The 12,004-nt window shown below is 42.3% G+C and overlaps 1 protein-coding gene across 1 annotated transcript in view; it reads left to right on the top strand.

The window, feature by feature from the left end:
* The window catches only part of Tdp1 (tyrosyl-DNA phosphodiesterase 1), a 70,693-nt gene that overhangs the window by 22,696 nt on the left and 35,993 nt on the right, over positions 1 to 12,004 (top strand). Inside the window, exons 7-12 of the mRNA XM_013013353.1 lie at positions 1,353 to 1,540; positions 2,999 to 3,116; positions 5,141 to 5,326; positions 6,287 to 6,335; positions 8,006 to 8,072; positions 9,719 to 9,826. Coding sequence (XP_012868807.1) covers positions 1,353 to 1,540; positions 2,999 to 3,116; positions 5,141 to 5,326; positions 6,287 to 6,335; positions 8,006 to 8,072; positions 9,719 to 9,826 — 716 coding nt within the window. The remainder of the gene's footprint in view (positions 1 to 1,352; positions 1,541 to 2,998; positions 3,117 to 5,140; positions 5,327 to 6,286; positions 6,336 to 8,005; positions 8,073 to 9,718; positions 9,827 to 12,004) is intronic.

The raw sequence follows: 12,004 nt of genomic DNA, 5'->3' as shown, positions 1-12,004 counted from the left end.
TCAGCTCTTCAGCTCAAGGCAAGCACTCTACCACTTGAGCCACAGCGCCACTTCCAGTTTTCTGGTGGTTTATTGGAGATAAGAGTCTCACGGACGTTCCTACCCATGCTGGCTTTGAACTGTGATTCTCACATCTCAGCCTCCTAAGTAGCTAGGATTACAGGTGTGAGCCACCATCAGCTGGCCCTATTAGGTTATTGAGTCATGGCTGTCGACATATAGCTGCCCCCCTCTGAGTGAGAGAAGCAAAGCACACATGAGTTAGAACAGGAGAAAGTCCTATCAGCTGCTAGGGAGAGGGCACAGCAGGCCTCCCCAGCCGGGCAGGATGGAGGTCTGAAACAACAGTGACCATGGGGACATCTCTGAGATGACACACAACCTAAGCAAGCATGTATTGCCCAGGTTCTGTGTCCAGAGCACATGGAAATAGCTAAGATTCAGACCCTGAAGCTTACAGTGTCCTGAGGCACCAGACCCGCCCCTGTCCGGTGTCTGTGGGATGCTGTGCAGTCCCTGGACTATCTGATGATGTTTTAGGATGATAAACTCTTCCCCTCAGAGCTGGGAGCACAGTTAGTTCTGATGACCTGCAGGGTAGGTAGAGGAAGAAGAGAAAGCAAAGCAATTGGAGGGCCAGTGTGTCCATCTAAGCCAGAGCCAATCAAAGAGCAGAATCAGTAGGGCATCCATCCTTTTTCTCTCCCACCTCACTTGCTGATCCTCCTACCCCCATGTAGTCCTCTCTTCCCACATAACATGAATGTCACCAGTGTCAGCCATTCACAGTGAGGGGACCAACTACCTGTCATCTAGCATGAGTGATTCTCGTCAGCTCTGCCATGGGTGACCTGCATAGTCCCTACTCCTCCCAACCACAATCCTGCAGCTAGACAATGAAGATAGCTGTTCCGCTATGCATCGCCCTTGGGGCTCAGCATGGTGACACACACTTAGAGCAATTAGAATACTGCCTGGCACACATCCACTGCATCCACCCTCTTCATGCCTGATTTGCCATTTGGGAAGTGACCCTTTGGCCACCGCACCACTTAGAGACAACGCTGCATGTCTCCCTCCTTTGGGGAGCGCCCGTTGCTCACCCTTTTCTGTTTTTAACTGTGACCTTATTAGCACACCGAGTCATCTATGAGAAGATTAATATGGTTCCCCTCAAATTAATTCATAATTCTATTTGATGGGATTCACTGACATCAGCGCGTGATTTTCCTCATAATTGATGCCTTGATTAATGGAAATATTTGTAAAGCTTCTATCATGAATCCCCAATTGGCTCATCCTTAATTATAATCAGCTGCTAACATGGCAACTCTGTGTGCCAATTTGCCCAGATTTCAGGGAGCAAGTCGCGTAGCTGGAAAGAAAATGGCTCCATAGCTGTCAATTCTCCAGCCTTGCATGAAGTTGTTTGCCAGCTTGCGTTAATTTCGCATTTTGGCAAGAGCTGTGCCCATGAGCATGTTTGTTTGGGAAGAAGCGATGGGTCATTGTTTTTGCCCCTGCAGACTCAGTTACATTTGTAAGAATTTAGTAGCATTTTAACCTCCAAGGAAATGATAAAATCAGTCAAGCCAGAGTTACAACCTTGAAAAGTGACACTGTATTTAGGGAGAGAAAACTTAAATTCCTGAAATAATTACAAGACAACTGGAGGAAACTAGATGCCAAAATAAAGCAGAGAACCAAAGGAATCATGGGAGTGAATGGCATTCATGCATTTAACATTTAATGAGAGCACCCATATAATCCCAACTAACCAGGAAGTGGAGACTGGCAGGATAGTGGTTAGAGGCCAGCCCAGGCAAAATATTCCCAAGACTGTCTCATCCAGCATCCAGCTAAACATCACAGGAGGACCACAGGCTGCGATCCAGGCAAAAATGCAAGACGGAAAAATAACTAAAGCAAAAAGAGCTGGGGGTACAGTTTAAAGTAGTAGAGCACTTGCCTTCTAATACAAGACCCAGAGTTCAGACCCCCAATACCTCTGAAAAGCAAACAAAAGAAACATGGAATGCAATGTATTTTTATTTCATTTACAACAGTTCCAAGCTGGGATTTATTCTTCCAAGTTCCAAGTGAAAAGCTGGGACTCTTGAACACAGACTGGCAGAAGGATAGATTCAAGCTCAGAACTCCCAAACTCCAAACGGAAAGTTCTTAGATACATCCTCTCTCTCCTTTTTTTCACACAAAATGAAATAGGAGAAATGTGTTTGGTGCTGAGCAGCCTGGAGAAAGCGAGCTTACCCAGGCCTGATTGAGTTAACAGGGAAGCAAAAGATCATGTTAGCTTCAAGTCCAAATACACACTGGTGAAAAGTGTGACCTCTTTGGAGTGCAAAAAGTCCATGGAATAGGGCTGGAGTATCTCACAAGGCAACTTGAATTGCAACCCACAGTCAGAAATGCATTGTATTTGTCAGTGTCATGTACATGGTTTGCCTGTGTGCTGAAACCAGGCTTCCTGAGCATATACTCTTAAATGAATGAGTGCAGTGTAATCAGGCTTGTCCTTCTAGCCATGCCACGAAGAGGTTGTACCCATACTTTGAAAACACCCTATAAGATGTTCCTATTGCCCAGCCTTGGGTGATGTCCAACAGACCTTAAGGGGCCAGCCTTGGGCTGGGGATGTAGCTCAGTGGTAGAACACTTGCCCCTTACAAAGCAGCAACAACAACAGTAATAAAAATAATGGGCCAGGCCTGAGGACAAAGCTTTGCTAGAACCAGCTACATGGAGTGAAAATTTACCACCAAATATTCAAGCATTTTCTGAAGGTGGTTTTCCATCTGTCACTGAAACAGACTTCCATAATAGTGATGTTTAGAAGGGCAGGATTGTAAACTTTAATAAAACTTTGGGTAATATATAAGGGCTCAAGAATTCCTCTAGCTATTACATCTGTATCAGAAAGGTACTGCATACTCTGAAAATCCTGTTCCTGCCTTCTGCTCCCTTTCTGTCTTTGAAGGAAAATGATGCTCTTGCTGTATGAAGAAGGCCTCCGCGTCGTCATTCACACCTCCAACCTCATCCGAGAGGACTGGCACCAGAAAACCCAAGGGTTTGTAGTGCCTGCGCACTTCATGGTTGTCACTGCCTGTACCAGGAAGGGCCAAAAGCTAGAGCCATTCACTTTGTTGCTCTTTTCTGTTGTTTAATTGTACAAACAATGCCTAGATGGCCTTGAAAAGAACCACATGCAGAAAGAGTTGGGCTTTTTTGGTGTGTGTGGGTTTGGGGCTTTTGTTGGTGGTTGCTGGGGACTGAACCCAGGGCCTCACATATGCTAGTGCTATACCCTGAGCCACACTCACAGCCCCACAGTATGCTTTACTATTCCCACAGCCCCATTCCACTCTCTTGAGGCATAAGCATTGGTATATAACCATTCATCCACATTTGCTATTATTATACTCATAAACATAAATAGCTGTATGTATGGTAGTTTTTTTTCCCTTAGTTTCTACAGAAATTGAGGTCGTGCTCATATACTCTCCAGCCAAGTAGACTGAGCAGCATGTGCAAAGAAACTGAGCCAAGAAAGAGGCTGCAAAATGAAAGACCTGAACCCTGAACTAATTCCTTTTCTCAGCACTTACTGCATAGCATTCTTGGCTTCCATTCACCCTTCTCTTTCCCAAAGAGGTATCAAAGGAAAAACTCAAGGTGCTAATTTAGTGTGAATCTCCACAAGAAGAGCTGAATTTGAGAGGGTTAGGATTTGGTTTTGGTTTATTCCAGTACTAGGTCTTGAATTCAAGGCCACTTTTTTCCCCCTCAAAGCTGGTGTTCTTCCACTTTATCCACAGTTCCACTTCTGACTTTTTTCTGGTTAGTTGAAGATAAGAGTCTCAGGGATTTGTCTGCCCAGGCTGGCGTCATACCTCAACCCAACCCTCAGATCGCAGCCTCTGAGTAGATAGGATTACAGGTGTGAGCCACCTGCACCCCACTTGATTTTATATTCACTGTTTGGTCTTATTGTATATACTTTTTTTTTTACTTCTTAAATTTATTATCATTAAGTAGTTGTACAGATCTAGTTTTTGAAACCTCTTTAATGGGGCTGGGAAGGTGGCTCAGTGGTAGAGCGCTTGCCTTGCATGCCTGAGGCCCTGGGTTCGATTCCTCAGTACCACATAAAGCAAAACGAAAAAAGCCGGAAGTGGTGCTGTGGCTCAAGTGGTAGAGCGCTTGCCTTGAGCTGAAGAGCTGAGGGACAGCGCCCAGGCCCAGAGTTCAGGCCCCACGACCGGACCAAAAAAAAAATAAAATGGCATTTGTTGCTGGGGAAAATGAACAAAGAAAAGTTTGTGTCAAGATAAAATAATAAGGAAATTCAAGCTGGAGGTTTCTTCATTTTTCTTTGGACAGTTGTCCAGACTTAGTGAATTATCTCCAGTGGCTTTCTGAAAAACTTACATCTCACTCTATAAACAATTTTCCAGTTGATCAGTCCTTATCTGAAATACTCAGCACCTACTTTTTCAGATCATGGGATATTTGCACACATGTAATAATATATATTAGGGATGCAGCTCAAATCTAAACAAAAATCAGTTTTTGTTTCTTGTGTTTGTGTATGTGTGTGTATGCCGGTACTGGGGCTTGGACTCAGAGCCTTGAACTCTGGCTTGGTTGGGGATTTTTCTTGTTGTTTGTTTTTTAACACTGCTGACTCCCCGACACCTCCTCTTCTGGCTTTTTGCTGATTAATTGGAAATAAGAGTCTTTGGGATTTATCTGCACCGGCTGGCTCCAAATCATAATCATCAAATCTCAGACTTCTGAGTACCTAAGATTATAGGCCTAAATCACTAACACCTGGCTTCCATTATTTCTTAATCTATCTTTGTTTTTAGTACAAATCAAAGAATTTTGGAAAATTAACACTTGTCCCCTCCTACTATTTTGAAAGACATTACATACATTTTAGTACTTCAAAAGTATTTCCTAAAGAACAACATAAATATGGATGTGAAGTTAATTTCTACTCTAGTATTTCTTAGCAAATTAGGCATTTGAAAAGCAAAGGTCCATCTTCTGAGGTATTGTGTATTTCTGTTTTTATCATCGAGTGACTGCAGCATTTCTTTTTATTCTCTGACAGCTTCTGAAGGAACATGTCTCACCTATACCTAAAGCTGAGTACTGGCCTATAGTGGGCCAGTTTTCAAGCATTGGCTCGTTGGGGGCTGATGAGTCCAAATGGTTGTGTTCGGAGTTCAAGGAGAGCTTGGTCACACTGGGGGAGCAAAGCAAAATGCCAGGAAAAACTGTCACTCCCCTTCATTTGGTGAGTTCTCTTCCTCCTCGAGTTAATTTACTTGTAGTCTCTGGAAAAAGATGGAGAAGCAATCTTCTTGGCCAGGGATGCTTTTTCCCCCCAGTAATTCTGACCTGGAGAGATCAGGGTTAGTGTTGTCATTTTAATTGAGTTAGTATCAGCTCATGCTGAGGGTTGGCTGGCTTGTGTCCTTTCAGCCACAGACTGGCCTGTCTTGTTTCTATTCTTCCTTTCAGGTTGTTAAGCCAGCAGTGCAGGAGAAACTATTTGGTATAATAGTGGCAGCAGAATAAGGAGCTCTATTAATTACTTAGAGGCCTGGGAACCAATTCATTTTTACATTCAACTCAGTATTAATTTGGCATTTCAGAGGGGAAAGTATTCAGAGAAAAATGTAATTTTTTTTATTACACATATATACACTTCCTAAGGTTTAATTACTACATGTTCCCTTTTTTCTTCAGTGAGATGAGAGCTCTTATTAAAATTTGTTTTACACCAAGTCTTTTCTGTTTGAACATAATTTTATTGTTATTATTAAGGTGTTGTACAGAGGAGTTACAATTTCATAAGCCAGGTAGTGAGTACATTTGCTTTTTGGATAGTGTGACCCCTCCCTTCACTTTAGACTAAGTCTTTTTTCAAATTTTTTGGGGGGCCTGGGCACTGTCCCTGAGCTCAATGTTAGCACTCTACCACTTGAGCCACAGTACCACGTCTGGCGTTTTCTGTTATTGGAGAAGAGAGTCTCACAGACTCTGTTGATCAGGCTGGCTTCAAACTGCGATCCTCAGATCCCAGCTTCCTCATAGACTAAGTATATTCGATTGAGATTTGCATTTTCTTGAAAGCTGGTCATCATTTTTTTTTTCAACACAGCACATTTCGAGTTTTATCTTCTCTTTTCTGATTCATCATCTTAATTAGTATTAGGTCTATCCTAATTACTCACATCATTCTTTTGTATAGATCTATCCTTCTGTGGAAAACGTGCGGACCAGCTTAGAAGGATACCCTGGTAATTGCTGGGGGCGTGGGCTCAGCTGTGGGTCTGTGTATTTTGTCATAAATGTCCTGGGAAAACGTTTCCAATATTGTTTAAAAATGTGAAGATGGGGTGGAGACATGGCTCAGTTAGTAGAGTGCTAGCCAGTGAGCGAAAGTTCAGGTATCAAGTTTGAGACCTAGTCTTGGACCAAAAAAAAGGAAAGAAGAAGGGAGGGAGGGAAAAGAAGAGAAGAGAAAGAAAAGAGCCTGAAAATGGGGAGATGGTTTGCTCTATACTGGATAAGGATCATAAACTAGGTTTGCTGGAGACGGTACCACTGCGTTGGGCAGCTCACATACGTTCTGTGTTCCTCACAGTAGCCCTGTGAACACTCGTTCTACTCATTTTTACCAGTAGGGTGTCCAGTGTGTCGCTTGGTAAGATGTTTATCTAAAATCAGCCTCCCCTAGTACTCAGGTACGTTGGCTAACATCAGACATGGCTAACACCTTGTCTTTTTTATTTTAAGTAGTTGTACAAAGGAGTTTCAGTTTCACAAGTCAGATTATGAGTAGGGTGCATCTTGATCAGTAGCACTCCTGATACAGATAAACTTAAGATCTAGAATTTACTATTACTGCTGCTACTGTACCTTCATTGCTAGGTCCTACTTTCCCCCCCAAGGTCTTCATCTTCAAATGCCCAGCATTTTACCTTGCACATATCTTCCATTCATTTCCCTTAACCCACTGCTGAGCACTAAAGTTCTGTGTGGAATTCGCAGCACCCTTCACAGTGCAATCAAGTGATATGAAGTAAAATCCCCGCGAGTGAGTGCTCTCGAAAAAGCAGCCTAATTAGCATCGCTAAGGGCTGAAAGCAGAATGCACTAAATTGCAAGTAATTCAACCCATTTATTACTTAACAAATTAGATGTAACCATGTTAGAAAAAAAATCTCAAAATGTTCTGAGTACAGTAGCCTATTTGTTGCTTTTTAATGGCAAAACTAAAATTATTTCATGAAGACGCTTAGAAATAATGGTAGTTTTTCCTTTTATAATTTTTCTGCACCTCTAATAAGCTAGATCTATTTAATGTGCACGTGTAATGGGGAAGAATGTGGTGTTTTCAATAAAGCCACTTTAACTGGTTCAAAAATGGACTATGGTTTTAGTTATTTGCAGTAGGAGCCAGGACATGCCATACTGGATGTTGGGATTGTTTCTAGTCTTTAGATATAGATGACTATGGAGAAGTTTCATGTTACCTAAGTCACTGATGAATCTACAATCTTCCTTCCAAAGATGCACAAAAATTGGCTTCTAAGCCGAGTGTGGTGGCTCACACCTGTAATCCTAGCTACTTAGGAGGCTGAGATATGGAATCACTGTTTGAAGCTAGTCCAGGCAGAAAAGTCTGTGATACTCTTATCTCCATTTAACCACCAAAAAGCTTAAACTGTGCTGTGGCTTAAGTGGTAGAGTATCAGCCTTGAGCAAAAAAGTTAAGGTCTGGTGTTCAGGTCCTAAGTTCAAGCCCTAGCACTGGCATACACACACACAAAAAAAGAACTATTCCTTCAGATGAAATCTTAAGTTGATTTTCATTTACCTTCACTGCTAAATATAGATATTCTTCTTAGTGAGGAAGTTCAAATAAATGCTTGTTATTTTTATTTTCTTTTTCTTCTTTTAAAAGCCGGGGGCTCTCTTCCTTACAGCATCCAGACAGCAGAGAAACAAGGCTGGCTGCATTCCTACTTTCAGTAAGTAATTGGTCCAGAATGCTGCTATTACTTCTTTAGGAGTAAGGATGTTATTTCTGTCGGTCTATTTTGTTTAAAAAGGGAACCTTATATAATGTCACCTTCTCCCTTCTTCTACATATGTTACTGATAGAAATAATTTAAAAACAAGGTTTTGGAAATATTTTGGGAATAGGTTTTTAATACCAAGGAGTAAAATTTATCTCCATGAAGCTTCTATTTAAATATTGGCATGCAGAGAAAACGATAAATAAAAAGATCTCACGGAGGTAGTTTATATTTGCATAAGTAGCATTTTCCTTGACTTTTCTGGAATAGGACAAGAACCATTCTGTCAGTCCTGTGGTGGTATGTGGCTGAGCATGGCCTAGGATAGAGCCCAGCCCATTGTTCCTAGGGAGCCAAGTCACCAGACTCCAGTGAATTAATGAACGGAAGAGTAAAAGAATGTCCTTGGTTTAACCTAATTCTATGCTTCCTTCAGTAGGTCATTTTTGTGCTGGGAACTGGAAGTGAAGGCAGGATTACATGTCAGTAGCTTTCCTCTACATATGTGTATCATCCTAGAGCCTTTCTTTAGACCTTTGTAGACAGGTTGTCCCTTACCAGGACCTTCTTTTGAGCTCCTTTCAAACTCAGATGACTGAATTCACTTGAAGAATGTGGTGGGCCTCCCTCATCCTAATTCTACACTTGCAGGCTAAGCAACAGTGCTCTTGTCTCATACTAAGAACGGGGGCCTAGGAGACAGGCTGCTTATCCCATGTCACCTTAGCCCTGCAGTGTTGGGAACTTAGAAACAGAATGCAAAGCTAAGACTGAAGCCCTGTGTACTTTTCAACTCAGTGGTGACTACATTTTGTCCCCTTTGTATTTGTTTCATTTAAGTTTTCTACTCAGCACAGTGTGGGACTTTGATTCCTACCTTTAGGAATTCACAGGTCCAAATAAAAAAGCACAACAGAAATAATGGATCTGCTCAAATGTGTGTGGGGTGTGTGTGTGTGTGTGTGTGTGTGTGCGTGTATGGGGGGGGCGAGGAGGGACAGAAAGACAGAAGGCAGTATGCCAGAAGGATTTGGGTGCTTTGGGAAGCAATGCTAAATTTCCTTTTTTTTTTTTTTTTAAATTCCCACTTTCTAAAAGGATCATGCTATTCTGTTGTCTGAGTAGTTTACACTGTTATCACAGGTCACAGAAATGTGCTCCTACTATTTTTGAGATTACAGGGTTTTGCTTTTTTATGCAGTTGTTTCCTAATATTAGGATTATGGCCAATTTGATTTTTTTTCTTCTGTTTGGCAGTACTCCAGGCTTTCTGAATGCAAGGCAGCTGGTATATCACTTGAGTCATATCCCCCAGCTCTTTTTTTTTTTCAATCTTTTAGATAAGTCTCATTTTTTGACTGGGGCTGTCCTCCAATTATGATCCTCCTACCTATGGTCCCTTACACAGTGAAGGTGACAGGAATGCATCGCCATGCTCAGCTTGTTTTGTTAGGAAGGCATCATATGAAGTTGTAGCCCTGCCTGGCTTCAAGCCACCATCTTCCTGATCTCTACCTCCTGGTTAGCTGGAATTACAGGCATAAACCGCCTCCCATTGTGGATTATTTCCTAACTAATCGTTTATCTTCTGTCTCTAGTAAGTGGTCTGCTGAGACAGCTGGCCGCAGCAATGCCATGCCACATATCAAGACATACCTGAGGACTTCGCCGGACTTCAGCAAAATTGCCTGGTTCCTTGTCACAAGGTAAGTGGCCCTTATATTCCTCATTGCAGAAATTGTTCAGTGTCACTGCAACATCCATCTACTGAGGGGATTTCTAAACAGTGGTCTGTAAATTGTCACTAGCTTTCAGCCTATTTGTGTCATATGGGACTCACATCAGGAGGCCCCCTAGTAATCCCTTTATAGAGTATGTGATCATTGCCTGATTTTTTTTCCTGTCCGTTTTTATAAGCTTTGCATACACTTTGCATTTATGTCTGTTACACCTTACTGTGATAATCATGGGGTTGAAAAAAAATTGACATTTCGGGTAAATACAGAAGAACCATGAAATGTTTAAATTAATTTTATCCTTCATTAGTTTCTACATAGGTAATTTAAACTTCAGCAATCAATCTCCTAGGTACCCTTTTTAAAAACGTCGTTATTAAGATGATTCACTTGGCATAAAATCGGCCCACTGAGAGTCTACAATGTAATGGTTTAACATATTCACAGAATTGTGCAACGATCACCATAATCTAATTTTAGAATATTTTTATCATCCCTGTAAGGAGCCCCTTGGCACTGGCATTTTTGTGTCTGTATTTTAAGGAAGGTAAATTGCTTTGCCTTTTGAAAATAGCGCTGGAACTGGAGCATCAGCACCTGACTCCTAGTCTGAACTCAGCCACTGGGCATCTATTATGACTCAGTAACATAATCACTGTTAGTACCAACTAATTAAAGTATCACAGAAGAGAATTTTTTCTAGAATTATTTTCCCTTTTTATTTGAAGAGAAAAAGAGAGAGAGGATAGATAGATAAAGGATTTTTACTGTCTTTGACCATGGATCCTTTTATTATGATTCCTCTTTAATACTCAACTTCTATACATTTCTAAATCAAACTCTATAAAACTACTACTATATACTGTGTGGCACCATTGTAAATAAACAACTCAGGCTTTGTGAGAAAAGGAAGGAAGGAAGGAAGAAGAGAGAGAGAGAGGGAGGGAGGGAGAAAGAAAGGAAGGGAGAATGAGAGGGAGAGAGAAAGAAAGGAAGGAAGGAAGGAAAGAAGAGAAAAGAAAGAAAGAATTCATGAAGAGAAATGGCACTTGTGAAGAGACTTTAGGCAAGAGACGCACTTAGAAGCCAGCCGGGCACCAGTGGCTTACACCTGTAATCCTGGCTGTTCAGGAAGCTGGGATCTGAGGACCATGATTGGAAACCAGCTCAAGCAGATAAGTCCTAGATACTCTTATCTCCAACTAACCAGCAAAAAACTCAGAAGTGGAGCTGTAGCTCAAGTAATAGAGCACCAGCCTTGAGCCAAAACACCAAACAAGAGCAAGAGGCCCTGAGTCTTCAGCCTCTGCTCATCTCTCCTTCCCACATATCTTTGAAATCCTCAGAGCTCTCTACAATGGGTTCTCCCTCACTGCTGTGTTCCATCCTATTTAGGAAAATGTGCTCAAACTTTAGTATGATCAGCTTGTACTAGATGAAGTGATTGTGTTCACCACGGAACAGTGTTCTGCCCTAAAGACATTCTCTGAGCCTCTCCAGTCCTGGAGCTGCATAGGCCCTGGATGGTATGAGGTGCCAAGCTCATACATGGGCTAACGAACACCTCCACAGTTGGAAATTGAGTCTGATGAATTCATGGGCAAGAGTGTAACCCCAGGACTTATGTCAGGTTACTACTGACAACCTAGTAACCACTCCGGATTAACTGCTTCACCTCCAACCCCCTGTGTCTGGCAGTCACGGTTCCTCTGTTCATGATAAGGCTGTCATCTGTGGTCTCGTGTGTCCCCCTGAGGAGGGTCGTTTGTTAGAAACCAATCCCCAATGCAGCCAGGTTGAGAGGTGGGATGAACAGGTGGTGATGGGCCACCCTCACAAATGGAGAGGTGCTGTTATTGAGGGACTGGGGTAGTTGGCAGGGAATTGAGCTCGTGACAAAGGAGTAGATTCCAACCCTCCTGCTTTCTCCTCCCATCTCCCTCAGGTATTCCACTGTAGCATGACAACAGGGACTAAGGCTCTTGTGTGCTCAGCATCAGGCTAACTCTACTGCAGTGGCTTTGTATGCAAGGCTCCGCTGACCAGCATCCTTCCCCTCCTCTCCCGACAGTTGTCTTTTCTCAGAGGATCATTTTAAAACATGTAGCAACTGAGGAATCTCTGATCTCCCTCCTGATGATTAACCAC

The sequence above is a fragment of the Dipodomys ordii genome, unplaced genomic scaffold, assembly GCF_000151885.1.
Source record: "Dipodomys ordii isolate 6190 unplaced genomic scaffold, Dord_2.0 Scaffold2, whole genome shotgun sequence".
Taxonomy (NCBI): Eukaryota; Metazoa; Chordata; class Mammalia; order Rodentia; family Heteromyidae; genus Dipodomys; species Dipodomys ordii.
This window is presented reverse-complemented; position numbering and strand designations above follow the sequence as displayed.